Here is a 21,589-nt window from a genome sequence, read left to right as displayed (position 1 = left end):
TCTGTGCAAAAATGAAATCGATTTGTTTATTTCTGGATGAGTGAGCACGGTTCAAAGTGGGAAAATTTGTATTTTCAATGTCACAGACTCATTTTAAAGGGTAATAAAGTGATTATTGGGGGGAAATTCTGTTTCAAATGTGACTTTCATTGCTGTTGTTTCATCATTCATCATTTCTATCACTACAAATTTTCCGAACTTTAAACATTTTCATGGTTGAGCGAGCACAATGAGAAACTTAGGAATGAATACTCTTTATACTGCATAAATGTATTCTTTTCCTAGTAATTTCTCAGGATCAGTTGAATGTATGGACAAATCAGTGGTGGATCCAGAATTTTAAAATGGGGAGGGGCCTATATTCGGGGGAGCCACCAACATTTCAAAATTTTAACATGATCTTACAAGATGTAGAGGATACTACCATAAACCCCTATGATGATACGTCACAATTCAGGGGCCGCGGAACAGTTTTCAAAGTGAGGGGGGGGGTTACTACGCCAAAAGTGAGGGGGGTGATCATGCAAAAAAATTCAAATCCTATGGTCATTTTTACATTTTGTACGTTTTTGGAAAAAAGTTGGGACTGAAGCCCACCCCCCCTCGCTTCCGCAGCCCCTGCAATACGTTGTGCTCACTCAACCATGAACATACGGTACCAAAATCTGGTCTTAAGTGGTTGAATGATGGATAGTAAAACAGCATAACACCATAAAATTCACCTGAAAACAACTTTGTATTTTTGAACAAACTAAAAAACGACTCTTGTGACTTTTAAAATATGGTCATTTTTATTCAATCTTTAATTACTCATGCATGACTCAACCGATCGCTCTCATTTTTCCCCACGAGTTGCTTAATGAGTGCAGAAAACCACCTATGAAATATCATATCTCAAACTAATTCGGTTCAAAAGTTACAACAATTTGATTTAGGGGGGACTTACTTTTTTTGTTGTGTATATATCTGGTACATTAATGTAAACTAATCTTTGTATAATCATGATATCTTAGCTCAAAATCGATTCGGATGATCACTAACACAGAAAAGCATTTGTGGGACAGTGTATTAATATTGCTTCAAAAAATACCCGACATTTGAAGGAATTCCGTACTTATTTTGCTCATTTCTCATCAATTAGGCATTTTCGTCCAGGGCTATTTGGCACATTTTTTTCATACACACAAACACTTTGTGGTAATTTCATTTTTTCACAACTGGTATTTATCTTTAATATGACTACATGTACAATAACATAATAAGCATTGATACAATAGTATGCATATTACAGATATGACTGCCTTGTAGTACAGAGTACTTAATGAAAGGACTGTCTTTGCAGGGTTTTGTCTCTGTTCCGTTTCAGTTTTTATTGCCATTGTAATGGCATTTTGATCTGGCCGGCAAATAAATGATCCGACTACAACTGAGTCTTGTCTAATCATTCCTATACCACCCAGGACCCAAGACATGTCTTGTCATTCTCCAAACTCTGCCCGATCGGACCTGCAGATTCGTGTCTCATGGACCGACTTGTCCTAGAATATAACTGTCTTCTCCTCATTCCCAATCAACAGTTGGGATCTAACTCAGCATGAGAAGTCCTGAAAATATAGGTCTCCGATGGACTGCCTCATACCAGAATACACCTGTCTTCTCCTTCTCAAAACTCTGCCCGATCGGTCTTGAAGATTCATGTCTAATGGACTCTCTTGTCCTGGAATACTTCTGTCATCTTCTCATTCTCCATCAACCGTTGGGATCCAACTCTGCCCGAGTGGCCCGAAGGATGTTCAGTCTTTCGCTCCACAGTATTCTAACATTCTGGATATAATCACCCATCTTCTCTCCCAAGTCTGCACGATCAAGTATCTGAAAAAGCAAGAAACACAATATGGTGGTGATTGTCTTGTTTACGTAACATATTATTCTTTATCAGAAGTGTTTAGTTAATGCAAAATCATTTTCATCAGCTTTGCATATCAATGAATAGATTCACACCAATGCAATAGGGCAATTCCACATGGGAAAGGGTAAAAACAGTATATTTCAAAATTGATAATATGCATCTGAATGTGAATGTCTTCATTACACAAAACCTTATATTTTAAAGAATTGAAAACTTTTTCAAATATGTTTTACGGTTCTTGCTGAATGATCTTTTGAATTTGATGACCATTTTCAATTAGAGACGTATTTATATTTTACAATAATTTGGATAAATTTGATAACTAAAAAATGTTTTACTCTTTTGGTTCAAAATCATCTCATGTTGTGGGAAGGTGTAATAATTACCAATAGCAACTGTCCTTATCATGGGTATTTTTAAATTTCTCAGAGAAAATTTTTCAATCTACTACAAAACGGATGTAATTCCATTACCATACAACTGAAATTATTTTCCCTATGAACTAAATGAGTCATTCCATGCCAATTCACCCAATGAAAGTGCAATTTTGCACCCGACCCTCTCAGAATTCGTTGTAAATTGGTACACATAAAATTCACCATGGCCCACGCACAAAACAAAAAAATTAGTCAAATCGGTCCGTCGGTTCTCGCGCTACGGCCCGCCCTTTTCTCCTTGTTTTGACAAAAATGGGCGTGACCTTCAACTTTCAATGGCCATTGCGTCGTAACGTGTTGACCAATTTTCACAAAACTGGTACCATTTAATAGGAAATTCTGAGAGGATTCCAACACATGTATCAAATAATGTCTGGGAGCGATTTATAAGGTCGTGACCCTTGACCTTTACTTTGACCTTGAATTTGACCCCCGGACAAATAATTTTTTGACTTGATTTTCGTGTATGTTAGTTATTTGTATGATATTGACAAAATATGTTAAAACCAATGATGATATTTTATTTCTTCACCTTTTAAAACTCTTCCAAAGATACCATGAAATTTCACTCTAGTCCCACATACTGATATTCACGTTAGTAAGTGTTCACCAGTTACATGATCTCTTCCAATCTTAAGTCACAGTATGCAAACACATAAGAAATTAAGCTCATCAGTTCACAGATGAAACATTAAACATTTATGCTCATGAATAGGTATCTGTTTAGGCATTTTGATGTTCAGCAATATATATCATATATATTTTGGGAGCCTTAAATGAGCATATAACAATTTGATGATAAAAGTAAACACTCTACTAACAGTATTTTTTGTCAAAACAAGGAGAAAAGGGCGGGTCGTAGCGCAAGAACTGACAAACCGATTTGTCTAATTTTGTTTTGTTTTGTGCATGGGCCATGGTGAATTTTAGGTGTACTAATTTACAACGAATTCTGAGACGGTCGGGTGCAACCACTGAGTGAATCCAGATGGAATGACCCAAATACTTAATTGAATTTTACATAATTCTTAGTTCTCTGATTTCATGTGACTTACTAAAGAGTTAGCAACATTTTTTTGAAATATCATTTCTAATTCCGCTGTAACTGTGGTAACGAAATTACTTGGTAACGGAATTACCATTATCACATCTTTGAAGGTGTGTGCGTTAGCCCGTTTTGTTCCATTGGCATGTTGATATCTTAGCTTAGATCATAGTTAACATAATGATAAAAAGCCTTCTAATTACACTCCAAATCAGGATGAGATTATAGAATTACTTGACAACAAGCTCCCATTCAGTATAATATTCAGAAAATAATGTATATTGGCATTAATAAAGTATATTGATGGAGCATATGATGTATGCCTTACAAAGGATTAATGGGCAATCACTTCTTGGGGGGAGTAGAAGAATGATTATGCAGGATGATCTAAACAAAATTGTCATCCAGATTGATTGTGCAAAAAATGTCATTGCCAAGAACCAGTTATAATGAGATCCAAAATACTGGATGCACAATTACAAAGTGACCATGTTAACTGTGTGTGCCTTGGAAAAGAATGGCATTCATTTTTTTGTAATCGCCTCTGATCAACTCCCCCTCAACGGTGTGTAGTGAAATTTTCAGTAACAAATTATGGGATATGCTGGGAGTAGTTCTATGCTTCAAAGAAGTTGTTATATTTTTCAGATGGTACTGCCTAATAATTTAAGCGATATCTTCTGTGTAACTCTCCTTGCAATGGAAGATTGGAAATTCTTTGCAACAAGCCATGATGAGGGACCAGACTCTGGCACTGATTGGCAAAAAGAGTAGCGAGCAGTAAAAAGTAATGAGTGGAAAAGGTTAAAGAGAGATCCATAATTTGCAGATGCTGCAAGAGTCACATGCCAAAAACATCATACTAAATCTTGATACAGATGACATTTCTGAAAGTATGGTGGATTTTGACAAAGATATTCAAGATGTCTTTATTAGCACCAAACCAATACAGTTCTCCACCCCTATGCGATGGATGTTCAGAAACATGCAAAGTCAACATCATCCAATAATCACTGCTTCAGGGATAAGGTGAGTAACAACAATGACCCTTCAAGTGAGGATGATAAACAGAATGAACATTCCTCTAAGGAGACGATGGTGTTAATGTTGAGAACAGTAACATAACAGAAGATAAACTCAATTGGAAATGAGTAGAAATGTACAGCATTCTGCTGTGAAAGAAATGCAAAGAGACAGTGGTAGTATTCTGAGATACACTTGTCTTAGATAAAATAAAATATCTCTATTAAATTTTGTCTTTGTTTTATCTCTGTGACACGTACCTATTTATGACGCAATTTCCAATGAGAAACGCCGGTTTTTTTTATAGCACTCATCTCATTCGTTCAATGAAAAGCCTTTCTGCCATGAGTTTTGGCAAATGAATGAGATTGTATCAAATCAAATTCTGTGCTCACAGAGATTTAATTGAACAAAATGAGCAATACTTTATTTTAGAAGTCAATATCACATCATTTCCCACCTCATTTCATTTCATAGACAATCAATAAAATTATTCAAAATATTTCTTTAATCTACAAGAATAATGTTAGAGTAGTACACTCATGATTAAATAATTTATAATTTTCCTTCATTTTTATTTTCAAAGTTTTGAGTGAATTGACCTAGAAATATTGCTGAAATTGAAAATGGAGAGAGCGAACAGCCTTGAAGTTCATTTTTTTTCTTGTGAGGAATATTGGTGCTGGCACATCATCTGTGATGCAATGGTTGGATACGTGATGAACATGTCTACATCCTAGGCACTGCTTTGTCACATATCTTTAGATACAGAAGATAAAAATTAATCTTGAATAAATTTCCACATTGAATGAAAATTTTTAATAGAGATAGAATAAAAAAAATCATGGCCTAAGAAAACCAACTCAGGTCATGAATATGACATATGATCATCAAATCACCGCAGTTTGTTAGAGTCACATTTGGGAAATACATCTGTCAGGAAGATGTCTGATATTGACTTTATACTCAGATCTGCTAGAATTGCAGTCCTCAGTGAGCCACATATATACAGCAAATGAATCCTTACCTTAGTTTAAAGAGAATTAGATTAATTGGTGCAATAATTAAGAACCAATGTATTGCTTTGTTGTCCACAACATTCTTTCAATATGTAAATGTAAACACTATTTTCATGTGGTTTCAGCATTGTCTCTCATTTTAAGTACATTTATTGAACCAGCAAATAGAAAGTATTCAGTTTAACTGTTTTAAGATGCCAATTGTATGTGAAACTATGTTTCTTTTGAGTATTCAAAGACTTTAGAATATCATAGACTATCATCTACACAAATTTTTGACTAAATACGCAGATCTGATCACATGCAGTCCTCAGTTTTTGTAAAATTCCTGACGTGTATACGTTTGGCTGTAGTCCATGTAATTCTGTTACCATGAGTATTAGTGATGATTTTTGGCCTTTGCATAATTCTTTTCTTTAGTACAGGAGGAAAAAAATGGCTAGGAAGTCCTAATACCCCTGAAGCTGAAACTAATTGAGGTTCACCAAGACTTCTACACACAGTTTAGAAAATAGTAATACTATTTTATATGAAATTTATTCATAGATCACAAAAATGCTTCTTTGTCATTTCTTCATCAATTTCAATTCTATACCCTCAATTTATGTCACCACTATAATTTACTACAGAGTCAACTGGGCTGAAATTGAAATTGTGTTAAATTCCATTGCAAGATGCCGGATGAGCTACACATCATTGATGTGCTAGTCTTAAAATTAGCCAATTTAGAGGAATTATGCTTATGCGATCATTAGGTCAAAGTTCAGCAGTCACAGAAAATAATTTATACCTGAAATATCTCTCTGGAAGAACAGATAGATCAGTTTCAAACTAGTCTCAGGATCTGATTAGTTATTTTGGTCACATGGCCAAAGGTCGCTGGCCATTATCAAAGTATAGCCGTATAATGTATTCCTGGTCTTGCAGGGGCTTGAAATTTTACTCTGTTGACAATCCAGGTTGTCTTAAAGGGGAAATTCACCCTGACAAAAAGTTTATCGTAAAAATAGCAGAAAAATAATAAAAAATATTGCCGAAGGTTTGAGAAAATTCATCAAATACTTAAAAAGTTATTAGAATTTCAATGATTTGATTTGTGACGTCATATGCGAGCAGCATTCCTACATAGTGAATGGTTAAAAATCAATGAAATGTCATTTTCTCAGAGAACTGATAACGGTTTTCACTGTACCTTTTGTATATCACACCCGATCATGAATAGAAAACAAATTTAAGTCATCAGGAACCATACAAAATTTGAAATTCATGCATTTTATATTACATAACAAATGGGGCAGCTGCTCGTTTATGACGTCACAACTCCAAAACTTTGAACTGTAATAACTTTCTTAATCTTTAACGGATTTTCCTCAAACCTTCACCAATATGTTTTAGTATTTTTTCAGCTATTTTTACAACAAAGTTTTTTTCAAGGTGAACTTCCCCTTTAACCTTGACTTTAATATTGTTGACAATGATACTGGATCATGCATTTAAATTCCCATGTTGTTCAATCGAAATGAAATTTAAAAAATGCATTTTTTTTCACTTTGTTTTCTACAATATTGATTTATATTTTCCTGAAGATATAATGGACTAGTTTCAGCAAATGGTGGCCCAGCTTCAGGAAACAGTGGTGGTGGCAGTATTTATGTATATTCGAATCAGTGATAGGTCAATACGCCATCACGTGATCAGAGCTGCGAGGATCGCATTCGGTATATTCCAGGTTTTGATGTCACCTCAGTGAATATAACTGTGTCGTTTTTGGCGACGTCACTCGCTGCTTACAAGTTGCGTAATCAGGTAGTCTATTTGATGTACGCGCTAGTGTCAAACGTTGATTGCATGAACGCTCTTGATGTATTTTCCCAAAAAAAATCTACTATGATGTAGATGGATCAGAGCTGTAGCAAGAATTTCGGGTTTGAGCCAGATGATGAATGCAATTTCTGATGGCGAATCCACAGACTATATGATATTACAGATATTGCCTGGTCTATCGTTTTAATAAATAACATTTCAACTCCCCTCCGAAGCTATATTTTCCTCTCGGGAAAACATTTTCCCTCAGCGCTGCGCGCTTTGGGCAAAATAAAATCCCTTCAGAAAAATATAACTCCGTCAGGGAGAAGAAATGTTACATTCAAACTCTAGGTAGGCAATACCTGTATACAATACAACCTCCCTGGTAGGAAGTGGGCGCATAGAGGCAAATGGTGGGCGTGCTATGGGGTCGACAGGAGGTGGCAGAGAGGGGGGCGTGTCCCCATCCACGGAGATACATGTACCGATGGATACCATGGGGAGAAATTTGCCCGGGGGGGGGGGGGGGCAACCAGGTAATGTAAAATAGGGCCTACTCTTGCTCTTGGTTGTTGAAATTTTGGACCTGTTGCAATTTCTTCTAAGTAGCTTTGTAACGTTCAAATAATTTTTTGTCTCACCTGCATCGCAGAGTGAGACTATAGGCGCCGCTTTTCTGATGGCAACGGCGGCATCAACATCAAATCTTAACCCGAGGTTTTTGAAATGACATCATAACTTAGAAAGTATATGGACCTAGTTCATGAAACTTGGCCATAAGGTTAATCAAGTATTAATGAACATCCTGCATGAGTTTCACGTCACATGACCAAGGTCAAAGGTCATTTAGGGTCAATGAACTTTGGCCGATTTGGGGTATCTGTTGAATTACAATCAAAACTTTAAAGTTTTTGGATCTGATTCATGAATCTTGGACATAATAGTAATTAAGTATCACTGAACATCCTGTGCAAGTTTCAGTTCACATGACCAAGGTCAAAGGTCATTTAGGGTCAATGGACTTAGACCATGTTGGGGGAATCAACATCAAAATCTTAACCTGAGGTTAAGTTTTTGAAATGTCATAACTTAGAAAATATATGGACCTAGTTCATTAAACTTGGACATAAGGTTAATCAAGTATCACCAAACATCCTGCATGAGTTTCACGTCACATGACCAAGGTCAAAGGTCATTTATGGTCAATGAACTTTGGTCTAAGTTCATTGACCCTAAATGACCTTTGACCTTGGTTAAGTGACATGAAACTCTACTAGGATCTTCAGTAATACTTGATTAACCTTATGGCCAAGTTTCATGAACTAGGCCCATATCCTTTTAAGTTATGTCATTTCAAAAACTTAACCTCAGGTTAAGATTTGATATTGACGCCGCCGCCGCCGCCGGAAAAGCGGCGCCTATAGTATCACTCTGCTATACAGGTGAGACAAAAATGAAGCCCAGAAAAAATTGCATTAAAAAATAATAATTTCGTACTTCAAAAATTGAAATATAAAGTGAACGGAAACACTATCTTATTTTCATCCCATACACTTATGTGTAGTATTTATGCGTCTATAAGACGCCTATTTACAAAATCGGGGTTTGCCTTGTAGTTTCAGCTTTTCATTCTCAATAATGGTTTTCAGGGTTTATCAGTTCTAATACACGCACTTATATACATGTTTCATCTTGGTTAAAGATTTCTTAAATCAGCTGCTCACAAAGTTAAACAATACCTTTAACCAAGGTGAAGTTTTTGAAATGTCGTCATAACTTCAAAAGTGTATGGACCTAGTTCATGAAACTTGGAGATAAGGATAAGAGTGTATCAATGAACATCCTGCTAAGTTTCACATCACATAGCAAAGGTCGAAGGTCACTTTGGCTCAACAAACTTTGACCATGTTGGGGGTAGTTGTGGAATCATCATCATAACTTTGAAATTTTATGGATCTGATTAATGAAACCTGGACATTATAAGAGTAATCAAGTATCACTGCACATCCTGTGCGAGTTTCAGGTCACATGATCAAGGTCAAAGGTCATTTAGGGTCAACAAACTGATAATTTTGGGGGTATTTGTTGAATTGGCATCATAACTTAAAAAAAAGTTTATGGATCTACAGTCATGTAGGTCATGAAATATATACATACAGTAATCAAGTTGTTTTGCACATGTCTGAGGTCACATGATCATGGTCAAAGGTCATGTTGGGTAAATGGACATAGTATTTTATTATTATATGAGTGTTTTCTTTTATGAATAATTATTTAATAGTCTCTTTCAAAGTCAGCACTGCTGGTTTATTAAATTGTGTAACGCAGGCGAGACTGCCAGAGGCGTTCCACTTGTTCCAGTGCTTTATTGACAAACAAAAATAGAACTTAATTTGAACATTCAAAGGAAGCCAGTGTAGTATCAAATTTAAGAGTGGTTGGGAAGGATTGATGATCTAGGGAAACCTGTGAAATTAATTGTGCTGCCACATTTTGTATGGTTTTTTTTGTATGCTTTCTGAAAACCAATTATCTCTTTTATAGTCAAAGGATAAGCTACATGTATACAAACTTCAAATTGCACTATGTTTGTTAAATATAAGTTTGTCTTTATTTCAAGTTGGTCTTTATTTATCCATACTGGAAATTTGTTCTGTTCACAACTTCAAGTCAATAAACATAAACAAGTGGAATGCCTCTGGCCGTCTCACCTGCACCACGCGATTCAATATAGCAGCAGTGCTGCTATATTGAACTACTCTAACTCGCACAAGATGTTCAGTGATACATGGTTACTCTTATGTCCACTTTTTATGAACTAGACCAATAAACTTACAGAGATATGATGGTTATTCAACAAAAAACCCCAACATGGCCAAAGTTCATTGACCTTACATGACCTGTGACATTGATCATGTGACCTGAAACTCGCACAGGATGTTCAGTGATACTTGATTAGTCTTATGTACAAGTTTCATGAATGAGATCCATAAACTTTCAAAGTTATGATGGTAATTCAACAGATACACCCAGTTCGGCCAAAGTTCATTGACCTTTGACCTTGGTCATGTGACCTGAAACGCGCACAGGATGTTCAGAGATGCTTGATTACTATAATATCCAAGTTTAATGAACTAGACCAATAAACTTTCAGTTATGATGGTAATCCAACAGATACCCCCAATTCGGCCAAATTTCATTGACCCTAAATGACCTTTGACCTTAATCATGAGACCTGAAACTTGCACAAAATGTTCAGTGATGCTTGATTACTATTATGTCCAAGTTTCATGAATCAGATCCATAAACTTTCAAAGTTATGATGGGAATTCAACAGATATCCACAATTCGGCCAAAGTTCATTGACCCTAAATGACCTTTGACCTTGGTCATGTGACGTGAAACTCGTGCAGGATGTTCAGTGATACTTAATCAACCTTATGTCCAAGTTTCATGAACTAGGTCCACATATTTTCTAAGTTATGATGACATTTCAAAAACTTAACCTCAGGTTAAGATTTCGATGTTGATCCCTCCAACATGGTCTAAGTTCATTGACCCTAAATGACCTTTGACCTTGGTCATGTGACATGAAACTCTAATAGGATGTTCAGTAATACTTGATTAACCTTATGGCCAAGTTGTATTAACTAGGTCCATATACTTTCTAAGTTATGACGTCATTTCAAAAACTTAACCTCAGGTTAAGATTTGATGTTGACGCCGCCGCCGTCGTCGCCGCCGTCGGAAAAGCGGCGCCTATAGTCTCACTCTGCTTCGCAGGTGAGACAAAAATGCCACATCAAACATATAAAACCATTAATACATTTACGAGAATTATATACAGTGAAAGTTGATACCCCTTATACACAAATTCAAATTGCAAGATAACAATGGCCAGTGTTGGAATAACTAAACTGGATTGTATCAATAAACTCCAGAAAAAAGCACTACGTATTTGCATCAATTCTCCATATCTGACACCATCAGGACCATTACTTTAATAGATTAAAAACAATGACAGTCTACGATATTGAAAAATTTAAGATTGCTACACTTATGCACGCAGTTAGATACAGATATGCTCCTATTAATATCACCAATCTTTTTCAATATAACTATGACTTTCACCGATACAATACTCGCTCTGCTAATTGCTTTCATTACCCTTAAAGGTTTTATTTAACTTTGTGAGCAGCCGATTTAAAAAAATTCTCAAACCAAGATGAAACATGTGTACCAGTGCATGTATCGAAACTAATAAACCTTGAAAACAACCATTATTGAGAATGAAAAGCTAAAACTACAAGGCAAACCCCGATTTTTGTAAATAGGCGTCTTATAGACGCCTAAATAGTACACATAAGGGTATGGGATGAAATTAAGATGGTGTTTCCGGTCACTTTATATTTCAATTTTTGAAGCACTAAATAATTATTTTCGAACGCAATTTTTTCTGGGCTTCAGTTTTGTAACATATCCTAGACACAGGTGACAAGTGTGACCTTCTAGCTCAGATTTTTTAAAAGTCAAACAAATGTTAACCAATCACTTTAAACAGCTTTAATCCTAATTTTGAATTCTTTTAAATTTACCAGACCACGAATTTGGAATTATCTCAATGTATGCCTTTTTTCATGTTCAACTGTTTCTTCGTTTAAATGCAAACTCAAAAAGATCATTATTAGTACCTACTCCTTATTTGAATTCAAACTCACTTCATTTATACATGTATTATTTTTGTTAATGAATGAACCAAGATGATGGATGTTCGGGTGTGCTTTGTTGTGTGATGATGACGATGTTTCTCGGTGAGTGTGTCTGTGAATGAGCATATTTCACCCCCCCCCCCTCTTCATCTGATGTGTACATACATGTACATTTATTACAGTATTCTTTGGAGGCTTCTTATTTTCAAGTGTAAACTTTTTGTTGCCCTCCATTTCTTGTAATGATAGTTCTTTATACAAATGTACAATTTGATGATGTTTTTATTATTATCAAGAATAAAATGAATTTGAATTTGAAATTAGAATTTGAAGACTAAAGCTATAAATAAAGCCTGAAGTGTTAACATTAATTTAAAAAAGTTACTGTACTGCCTCCAACGATGTTTAAAATACATTGTGTGTATCAACATTTCACTAGAGTCTAAAAATTTCCTTCCAATAATAATAGCATGAAGTATTAGCATATTAACTCCTAAAGGCTATGCTGTTTTGCTGTCAAAAAGAATTAAATTAGATCTGTTTAATCAATATTTCATTACAAGCAGTTTAGAATTCAATATTTCATTTCAAATTCAAGCATGATGTATTAACATATTCCTAAAAATTACTGTAATGCTTCCAAAAGATTTAAATTACATGCGTGTAATAAATATTTTATTTAAAAAAATCAAAATTATTCACTCCAATAATAAATGCATACTTATTCAAAAAAAAAATACTGTATTGCCTCCAAAACTTTTTTTTAGATGTGTATAATCAATATTTCTTCACTAAGAAATTAAAATTTCATTCCAATAATCCGCATGTAGTATAATTAACATATCAATTTCTTTCATCAAAAAAGGTTTAAAATGCATGTGTGCTATCAGCATTTCATTCAAGTAAAAAAAAATCAATCCAATAATTAGAGCATGAAGTATTAGCATATTAAACCCTAAAATCTATACTGTTTTGCCGTCAAAAAGAATAAAATTAGATACATGTGTGTAATCAATATTTCATTTCATTTCAAAATTTCATTCCAATACAAGCATGAAGTATTAACATGATTCCTAAAAATTGCTGTATTGTCTCCAAAAAGATTTAAATAACAGTTCCATAATATTTCATTTCAAACAATTCAAAATTTTTCTCTCCAATAATAAATGCATATTTATTCAAAAAAGTTACATATTGCCTCCGACAAAGGTTTTCAGGTGTGTAAAATCAGTATTTTGTTACTAACAGTAAAATGAATGCCAACATCGATATAAACAATATATTACATGAATTACTGATAACATTAGAAGTAGGCATACCTGAATTTGAACTATTGTTAATACCGCATTGGAGTGTATCTTTCCATTCTTTGGCTAATGTTGTAGTACTAGTATTAGAACTATCTTCGACACACTTCTCTTCCATTTCCTCTACAACTAAATCTATTGTGAATTTTGTTTGCCCACCTTCATTCCTACTCCAACAGGTGTAAAGACCAATCATATCCTTAGTAACGTTACTGATAAGAAGTGCATTATGTGGGAGGATAGAAATTGCTTCAGGTAGGGTGTCTCTTACAGTGTTTAGTTGTTCTCCTTGAAATGTGACTGACCAGTAAATGTCATTTGATGTTATTATTGGGCAAGGTAGCTCAACCATTTTGTCACCAAGGAATGAAAGAAGAGTTTGGTAAGGCCGAGAGCACAGCAGTGGTCGGCAGGTGAAGTTGTTCTTGGCAGCAAGATCGGCCACTGAATAGTTGGCATAAGCTAAAGGTTTGTTACACTTTATGGGGGTGAGTGTGTGTTTCAGAGCCGAAATGGATTTGATGAGGTCACAATTACATGTCCAAGGATTTTTATCCAATTCAATTTGGATGCGTTTCAAAGGGTAGGTCAGTACGCCGAGGTCAAGCTTTGAAAGTTGGTTGCCTTGAAGGCGAAGATCAGTCAAGTATGTCTGATACCGTAATGACCCAAATTCAAAGAACAGTATATGGTTGTAACTTAAATCTAGAAACCAAAATTGATGATGCTTGTCAAATGAATCATTTAAAATGCTTTTTAGATTGTTTTGAGACAGATGGAGACTGTATGCCTTGTTACTTCTTGGCAGACAGTATTTTGGGATGGTAGTAATTGCATTGTTGGACAAATCAAGTGCGTTTACAGTGTTTATTAGCACGTTTTGACAGTGGTCCCCAAGGTTGATAGAAGAGAGATTTAAAAACCATAGATCTGAGAATTCCAAAATGGTTCCTTCACGATTACTTGTGTTTCTCACAAAGTGCGCCCGAAAAGCCTCATTTTCATTAAGTTTCAAGTAGTGTAAATTTGGAATGTCTTGAAATATGCTCAAGGATGTGTTTGAAAATGGTATAGAAGGAAAAGATATGCCCTCTATATCCAGACTTGCTGGAAACAGCTGATGCGATATGTGTGTCAAAGGATTTTCACCCAAGTATATAAACTTTAAATTCAGAATGTTTGAGAAAAGACCAGGACGAAGATGTGTTATGCGATTCCTTTCCAGCTTCAATGCCACAACTTGTCTTAAACCATAGAATGCTGTAGGATATATATCAGCTATGTCATTATCATTCAATTCAAGAAATATTAGTGAGGATGCTGATATGAAAGTGAAATTGGGTATGGAGACAATATGATTCTTATTCAGGTATAGTCCCACCAAATTGGGAGAAATTTTGATGTTTGTGAAATCAGTCAAGTTGTTGTTACATGCAAATATATTGGTTCCTGACAGCTCACTTGAATTTGAAGCTCCAAAGGCATTATTATTAACGTTTATATGAAGGGCTGAAGTAGAAATAATATCAGTGATTCTGTTGCCCTCTGCATTGATGTTAACGAGTGTTCTGTCACCAAAGAGGTGCTTCAAGTTTAAATGATGTAAAAGGTTGTGACTGATATCAAGGCTTTGAAGGGATTGCAGGTTGGGTGCATTAATCTCCATGAATAGATTAAATGACAAGTCTAAAGTTCTAAGATGGGTTAGAGTCAAGAAGTCTGGGGAGTTGATGGTTCTGAGCCTGTTATGGCTCATATTCAGCTCCTCAAGTGAATAAATGGAATGAAGGAATCTAAGATCAGAAATTTTATTTTTGGCCAGGTTCAATATTGCTAGTCTTGGTGAAGAGGCAAATGTTGAGTTTTCTATAGTGTGAATTATGTTTTCTGATAATTGGAGATTTGTAAGTTCAGGACAAGCTGGAAGGTTTGATAATATTGATATTCTGTTGTTATCGAGCCTGAGCTCACAAAGTTGAGGAAGGCAAATCAGGTTTTTGTCATCCAAAAATGTGATAGAGTTTGAAGACAGTTCCAGCCACTTCAGGTTTGGCAAATTTCCAAACCTGTTCATGTTCTTAATTCGATTAGAATTCAAATTAATGTATTGTAAATGGTGATGACTATCAATGCCAAATTCAACATCTTTTATTCTATTGAATGCAGCAAATAGAAAATACAGGTTAGGATAGGACGAGATTGAAATATTTTGCAGGTCATTCATATCAACATCAAGAATTCTTAACTTTGTATAATTCCCTCCTTTAAATAATTCAAATCTTGTCAGGCTGTTTTTCTGAAGAATAAGACTTTGTGGTGTACTGAAGAAAGAGTATGATAATTGAATAATTTCATTGCCCTTTAAATTGATTGTATCTATGTTCGGAATGTTAGTAAAGGCAGGACTTTTCACAATTCTTATATTGTTTTCTTCCAAAAGTATATGCCTGATGTACATCATATTACAGAAGGAAGAGACATCTACAATGTTATTGTGCTTGAGTTTGATTGTTTCTAGCAAAGGGACACTGAAGAATACATTGTCACTGATGCCTCTTATGTAGTTGAATTCAAGCATAAGTATCTTCAGGCTTTTCATCGTTTGCAGTCTATCCAAATATTCAATATTGTTGTAGTTAATGTTCAGATGTGATATTGCATTTGGATACGCCAACATCATTGTGTGAAGGTCGTTGATAGCATTTCCCTTCAAATTCAAAATTGATAATTTGAATGGAATTTTTGGTGGATTTGTGAGTTTATTGTATGCCAGTTCAAGTTCTGCAAGGTGTGTTGTATTCTGAAGTGTTTGATGATCCCAGTCTGTCAGAGAGTTCCGCATGAGAGATATATGTAGAATGATGGGTAACGAACCAAGGTATGGAATGCTCTGAAGGAAGTTAGAGTGAAGTTCTATGAGTAGAAGTTCTCCTGCATCATCAAAGACTTGCTTCTCGATGTAGTGTAGATGGTTATTGGACAGAAGAAGTTTCCTCAACCTGTGTTGGCATGGGAATGACTCTCTGTTTAGCGTGGTGATGAAGTTCCTGCGCAAGTCAAGTATACCAACATTACATGGGAGATCCTTTGGAACATCTTCTAGATAATGGTCAGTACATGTCATTCTAAAATTCACACCCTGCTCCTCACAATGACATGGGTCCTGACATTGCGAATTACAGCCCCTTCCATAAACAGAAAGTAGGAATATGAAGATATACATTGTTATTCTGAGATAAGGAATATCCAGGTGAAAAAAAGATATCAATGTAAGATTACAATGATAGGGACCATCTTCTTTCTCCTGTGGAAATTATGTCAAACACGAGGATATCAATAGAGGGTAATCCAACGATCTTCACGTTCTTCAAGTATTGTATTACTCTAATTTTCCATGCAGAGAACTGCTTTTTGAGCAAGAAATGACTACATCATGATATGCTATGTCTAGAGAGCACCAAATATGGAATCCTGCGACTAATAATAATGAATGATACATGTGACTTATAAATTGCCAGATCCGCTCTGTAGAGAGCTCGAGGTCCATAAAGAAACTATCAAGTGAAAGTTTTAAGAACACTATTGAAGGAGTGAGCAGAAATACAGTTTTTATGTCTTCAGGGAGTCTATTCCACAGCAGTAGCTTCTTGAAGACATACAAAATCACATACATACAGGAAGCAACTGATCTTGATTAAGATTCTCTGGTGGAAGCGTTGTGGTGTAGGTGGAAGCGTCGTGGTGTAGCGGTTCTGACTCTCGCCTTGTAATCAGAGGGTCGTGTGTTCGAATCCCACCATGGCCTAGCGTCCTTTGGCAAGGCGTTAATCCACACTTTGCCACTCTCCACCCAGGTGTTAAATGGGTACCCGGTAGGATGTGAAAGCCTATATGTAGTATGCCTAGCAATTGAGTCTTGGAACTCTTGTTGGAATGCTCCCCAGGGAGTGGAGAAGGTGCATACATTGTATGCGGGCATGCAAGGATCCGATGACCGGGGTAATAATATGTCTGTAAAGCGCTTAGAGACGTCGTTCCGATGTATTAAGCGCTATATAAATGTGGAATATTATTATATTATACACAAAGCAATATTAAAATAGATGAAAAAACAGAGCTCTGTGGGAGGGCATCCCCCAAGCGTGCACACCCAAATTAATGATGGATTTGTTTACATCATTATAAAGAGGAAGCCTTACATGTACTTCTCTCCAAAAAAAGCTAATTACAGTCTGACGGCATGTCCCAAACAAGTGGTATTCACGACTTAAGATGTTTTGCATATTTAATGAGCTTGATGGGAACCAAAACACCTCTTTTTATTTGATCAATGCTGCTCTAATTGTCCGTCGAATTTCATGAGTTTGGTAGATCATTGTAAAGAAGAAGAATCATTCTTTCAGGTCATGTGTTTGAATTTATTCAAAGATTTTGTAATATATGTTAAATTTTTCATTTAAAATATGCTAAAAAATAATTATTTTCACCTGACAAAAGCTGCTATTTTCACACTTTATTTTTGTTTGACCCCAAATAATTTTAGATCATGATAAAGCTGAATATGTATGCTTTAAAGTGGTATACAAAATAAGGATTGGTTTAATCTGGTCAAGATCACACTTTTTGTTGACCAAGTACATAAAGCAGCTTGAAAACAAGAATACTGCACTCTGATTGGTCAAAGAGACCACACACTGGCAAATTCCAACGGTTCCAGTGCCTGGGTTCATGGGAGGTCACACTTCCCATGTGGTAATCTCCTCAAATACCCCATGCCTGTTGTTCTGTGAACCTTATCCAGCATTCCAGCCAATCAGAACTCTGGATTTCATGCAAGTACAAAATTTCAGAAATCTTGTCTTGTATCTTGGTTGAAAAAGAGTGATCTTGACCCGATTAAAAGGTGCCGCATATCAAGAGTGGCATTGTGAGAAAGTACAGACGTTCAGCTTTATGGTGATATATCATTGAGGCTCAAAGTAAAAAGTTTTGCACAATTAGCAAAAGAAAACAGAGTAAGAAAATTCAGTTTTGAGGCATATTTTCAGGCCAGAAATTTACTTATTTATCAAAATATTGTATACAAAATAAATGACCAATATGAAAGAATTTACTCTATCTGATGGTGCAACAATATTTCATTTATTATTAATATGGCGGCTCAGCTACAGCCGGGGTAATAATATGATACCAAGTATCAAAGCGCAGTTGAGTTTATGCACATAGTAACTGCGCTATATAAATGGACATATTTTTATTATTATTTAACTTGAGGTTAAAACAGGTAAATTCTTAGAGAAAGAAAACCTCACGAATCACAAGATTTTGCAAGGAGAATTCAGCCACAAGATGATTTGGATGAATCTGGCCTTTTTGCTCATTAGCATAGGGACCTGCGGTCTGTGATTATCTCAGGGAAAGAATCATCCAGAATTCATGCCTCCAGTATTTCAAAAGGGAGGGGGGTGCACTCAGTATAATAATGCATGGTGGGTATGTGCTACGAAGAGGACCCCCATTTTTACACTCAAATTTTCATTCTGTTAGAGTGGAAAAGCTCAAAATACAGTTGTGCATCTTAAAAGAAAGAAACTTTCACAAGTATAAAGGTCAAGTCCACCTCAGAAAAATGTTCATTTGAATCAATAGAGAAAAATCAGACTAGCACAATGCTGAAAATTTAATCAAAATCGGATGTAAAATAAGAAAGTTATGACATTTCAAAGTTTCGCTTATTTTTAACAAAATAGTTATATTCATGATTGAGCCAGTTACATCCAAATGAGAGAGTTGATGTCACTCACTCACAATTTCTTTTGTTTTTTATTGTTTGAATTATACAATGTTTCAATTTTTATGAATTTGATGATCAGGACCACCTTGCCTGAAGCACAAAATGTTAAAATAAAGGAATTCCATGTGTTCAGGGAGGAATGAAGCTTCATTTCACATGACAATGATGAGAAAATCAAAATATTTCATATTTCATATAATAAAATACAAAATAAATAGTGAGTGATGTCATCAGTTCCCTCATTTGCATACCAGCCGAGATGTGCATACATGTATAACTGTTTTGTGAAATGAAGCGAAACTTTAAAATGTCATAACTTTCTTATTTTACAACCGATTTTGATGAAATTTTCAGCGTTATGCTTGTTGAATTTTTCATTTTTTATTCAAATCAAGTTTTGTTGGGGTGGACTTGTCCTTTAATAGTATATGCCATAAGATTTATTTTAAAAATGGGAGGTAAATTTGTAAATGCCATTTTCGGCCGTTGCCATGGCAACATATTCATTTCTCGAAAATAACATACATTCTCATGTAAATGGTAAATTAACATGGTATAGATGGCCCAAAAGATCATTTTCAAGCATCCAATCAATCACATTATGAAATTTATATTCAAGATCACTGAGATGAATGTAGTTCCAATTGGTCTATTGCCATGGCAATGGCTTTTTTTTCTCCAGGTTCACTTGTTGCTGGTTTTAAAAAAACCTTTTCTTTAAATGCGTTTTCTGCAAAAGTAACTTTCGCATCGAAGTGCGCAGAGAGGACGGTTCGTGGTGTGTGCGACGATATGCCCGTTCCAAAGGGATGCATACACACTTACAAGCAGGCGACCCTTTATTATGTATGTTTATTTATCTTCTATCAATCTATCCACCTATATTTTATTTATCATCCAATCCATCTATCTATCTATCAGACTATCCATCTATCTGTCTCTATCTATCTATCTACATGTATCTATCGATCTATATGCATGTCTGTCTGGCTATCTACATGTATCTATTTCTCTAATATATACATGTATCTATCTGTTTGAATATGTCTATCTTTCTATATCAATCTATCTGTCTGCCTGTCTCTCAGTCTATCTATCTATCTACCTACCTACCTACCTACATGTACATGACATATCTATAAATCTATCTATCTATCTATCTATCTGTCTGTCTGTCTGTTTCTCTATATATCATATATCTATATGTGTGAATATGTCGGTCTATCGATCCATTTATCTTTCAATCTAATATATGGGTGCTCCATAACTTTTTAGAAGCACTTGCCCGGTTGGGCAAGTAAATTTTTTAAATAGTTGCAATAAACTTGCCCAGAAATCTATTTCACTTGCCCGAAAAAATCCTTGAAAAAAAGTTTTACCTCTTCAAAGGACATTTTTGTGGTTATTTAAACCATTGACTTTTTTATCTCTTTTGACATGAACTCATCTACCTTGTTATTGCATTTCTTTTTCCAAAGTGATTTTATCTTGCCTGCCATGACCAAAATTAGGGTCAATATCATGTTATATTGACCTTAATTTTGGTAATTTTACTGTGAGAATTTTGCTTGCCCGATTCGGGCAAGTAGTTTTGGTCTTTACTTCAAAACACTTGCCCGACTCTAACTTTTACTTGCCCCGGGCAATCGGGCAAGTGCTTATGTAGCACCCTGATATATATATATATGTGTGTGTGTGTGTAAAGTTATACATGTACCACAGCATTTGGCAACTCTTTTATTTAAATATTGTATAGAAATGGATGAAGAGAACAATGGTAGGCTTAGTTTAAATCAAGGTTCCCCTTCTAAACCCACCTTCAACCGACAAAGGAAATTATAATTGGTATAGTGTCGAAAATCTGTCTATCTGACGGTCAACTGAATTGGGTTCGGCCTAGCCACTAACCCGTCTCTGTGGTCTAGTGGTTAAGGCACCGGCGTTCAAAGCTGGGGGCCCGGGTTCGATTCCCAGCAGAGACATTTTTTCGGCATCACCAATTTTTCCAAAGGGTAGATAGCTCTGGGGAACCTTGATTTAAGCTACGCCTACCATTGTTCTCTTCATCCATTTCTTATATATATATATATGTTTCAATTATTATGCATGTTTATCTATCTTCTATCAATCCATCTACCTATATTGTACTGTATATATCATCCAATCCATCCATCTTTCTATCTATCCGACTATCCATCTATCTGCTTATGTATGACGATCTGTATGTCTATCTTTTTATCTTTCAATCTAATGTCTATTGATCTGTTTAAATAATTTTGTCTGTTTATTTGTCTGTCTATCTAATATCTATCTATCAATTAAATCTGTTTAATATATTATTTTATCTGTTTATCTATCAATAAATATATCAACATATTTTCTGTCTGTCCATCTGTGTATACATAATACCATAATCTCCGTTATCATCTTATTTGTTATCAATCATTATCTATCTATCTATATCTAATGTCTATCTGTCTACCTATCTAATATGTCTCTCTCTCTCTCTCTCTCTCTATATCTCTCTCTCTATATATATA

General features: G+C 35.3%; 1 protein-coding gene across 6 annotated transcripts in view; it reads right to left on the bottom strand.

Moving 5' to 3' along the window:
• Nucleotides 1-1,059: 1,059 nt before the first annotated feature.
• The window catches only part of LOC121414216 (SET domain-containing protein 4-like), a 34,001-nt gene continuing 13,471 nt past the window's right edge, over nt 1,060-21,589 (bottom strand). For all 6 annotated transcript variants that reach the window (XM_041607305.1, XM_041607306.1, XM_041607308.1 and 3 more), the window contains one exon: nt 1,060-1,872. In XM_041607305.1, coding sequence (XP_041463239.1) covers nt 1,750-1,872 — 123 coding nt within the window. In that variant the 3' untranslated portion in view covers nt 1,060-1,749. The remainder of the gene's footprint in view (nt 1,873-21,589) is intronic.

Source organism: Lytechinus variegatus, chromosome 4 (assembly GCF_018143015.1).
Source record: "Lytechinus variegatus isolate NC3 chromosome 4, Lvar_3.0, whole genome shotgun sequence".
Classification (NCBI taxonomy): Eukaryota; Metazoa; Echinodermata; class Echinoidea; order Temnopleuroida; family Toxopneustidae; genus Lytechinus; species Lytechinus variegatus.
The sequence above is the reverse complement of the archived record's forward strand: the minus strand, read 5'-3'. Positions and strand labels throughout refer to the sequence as shown.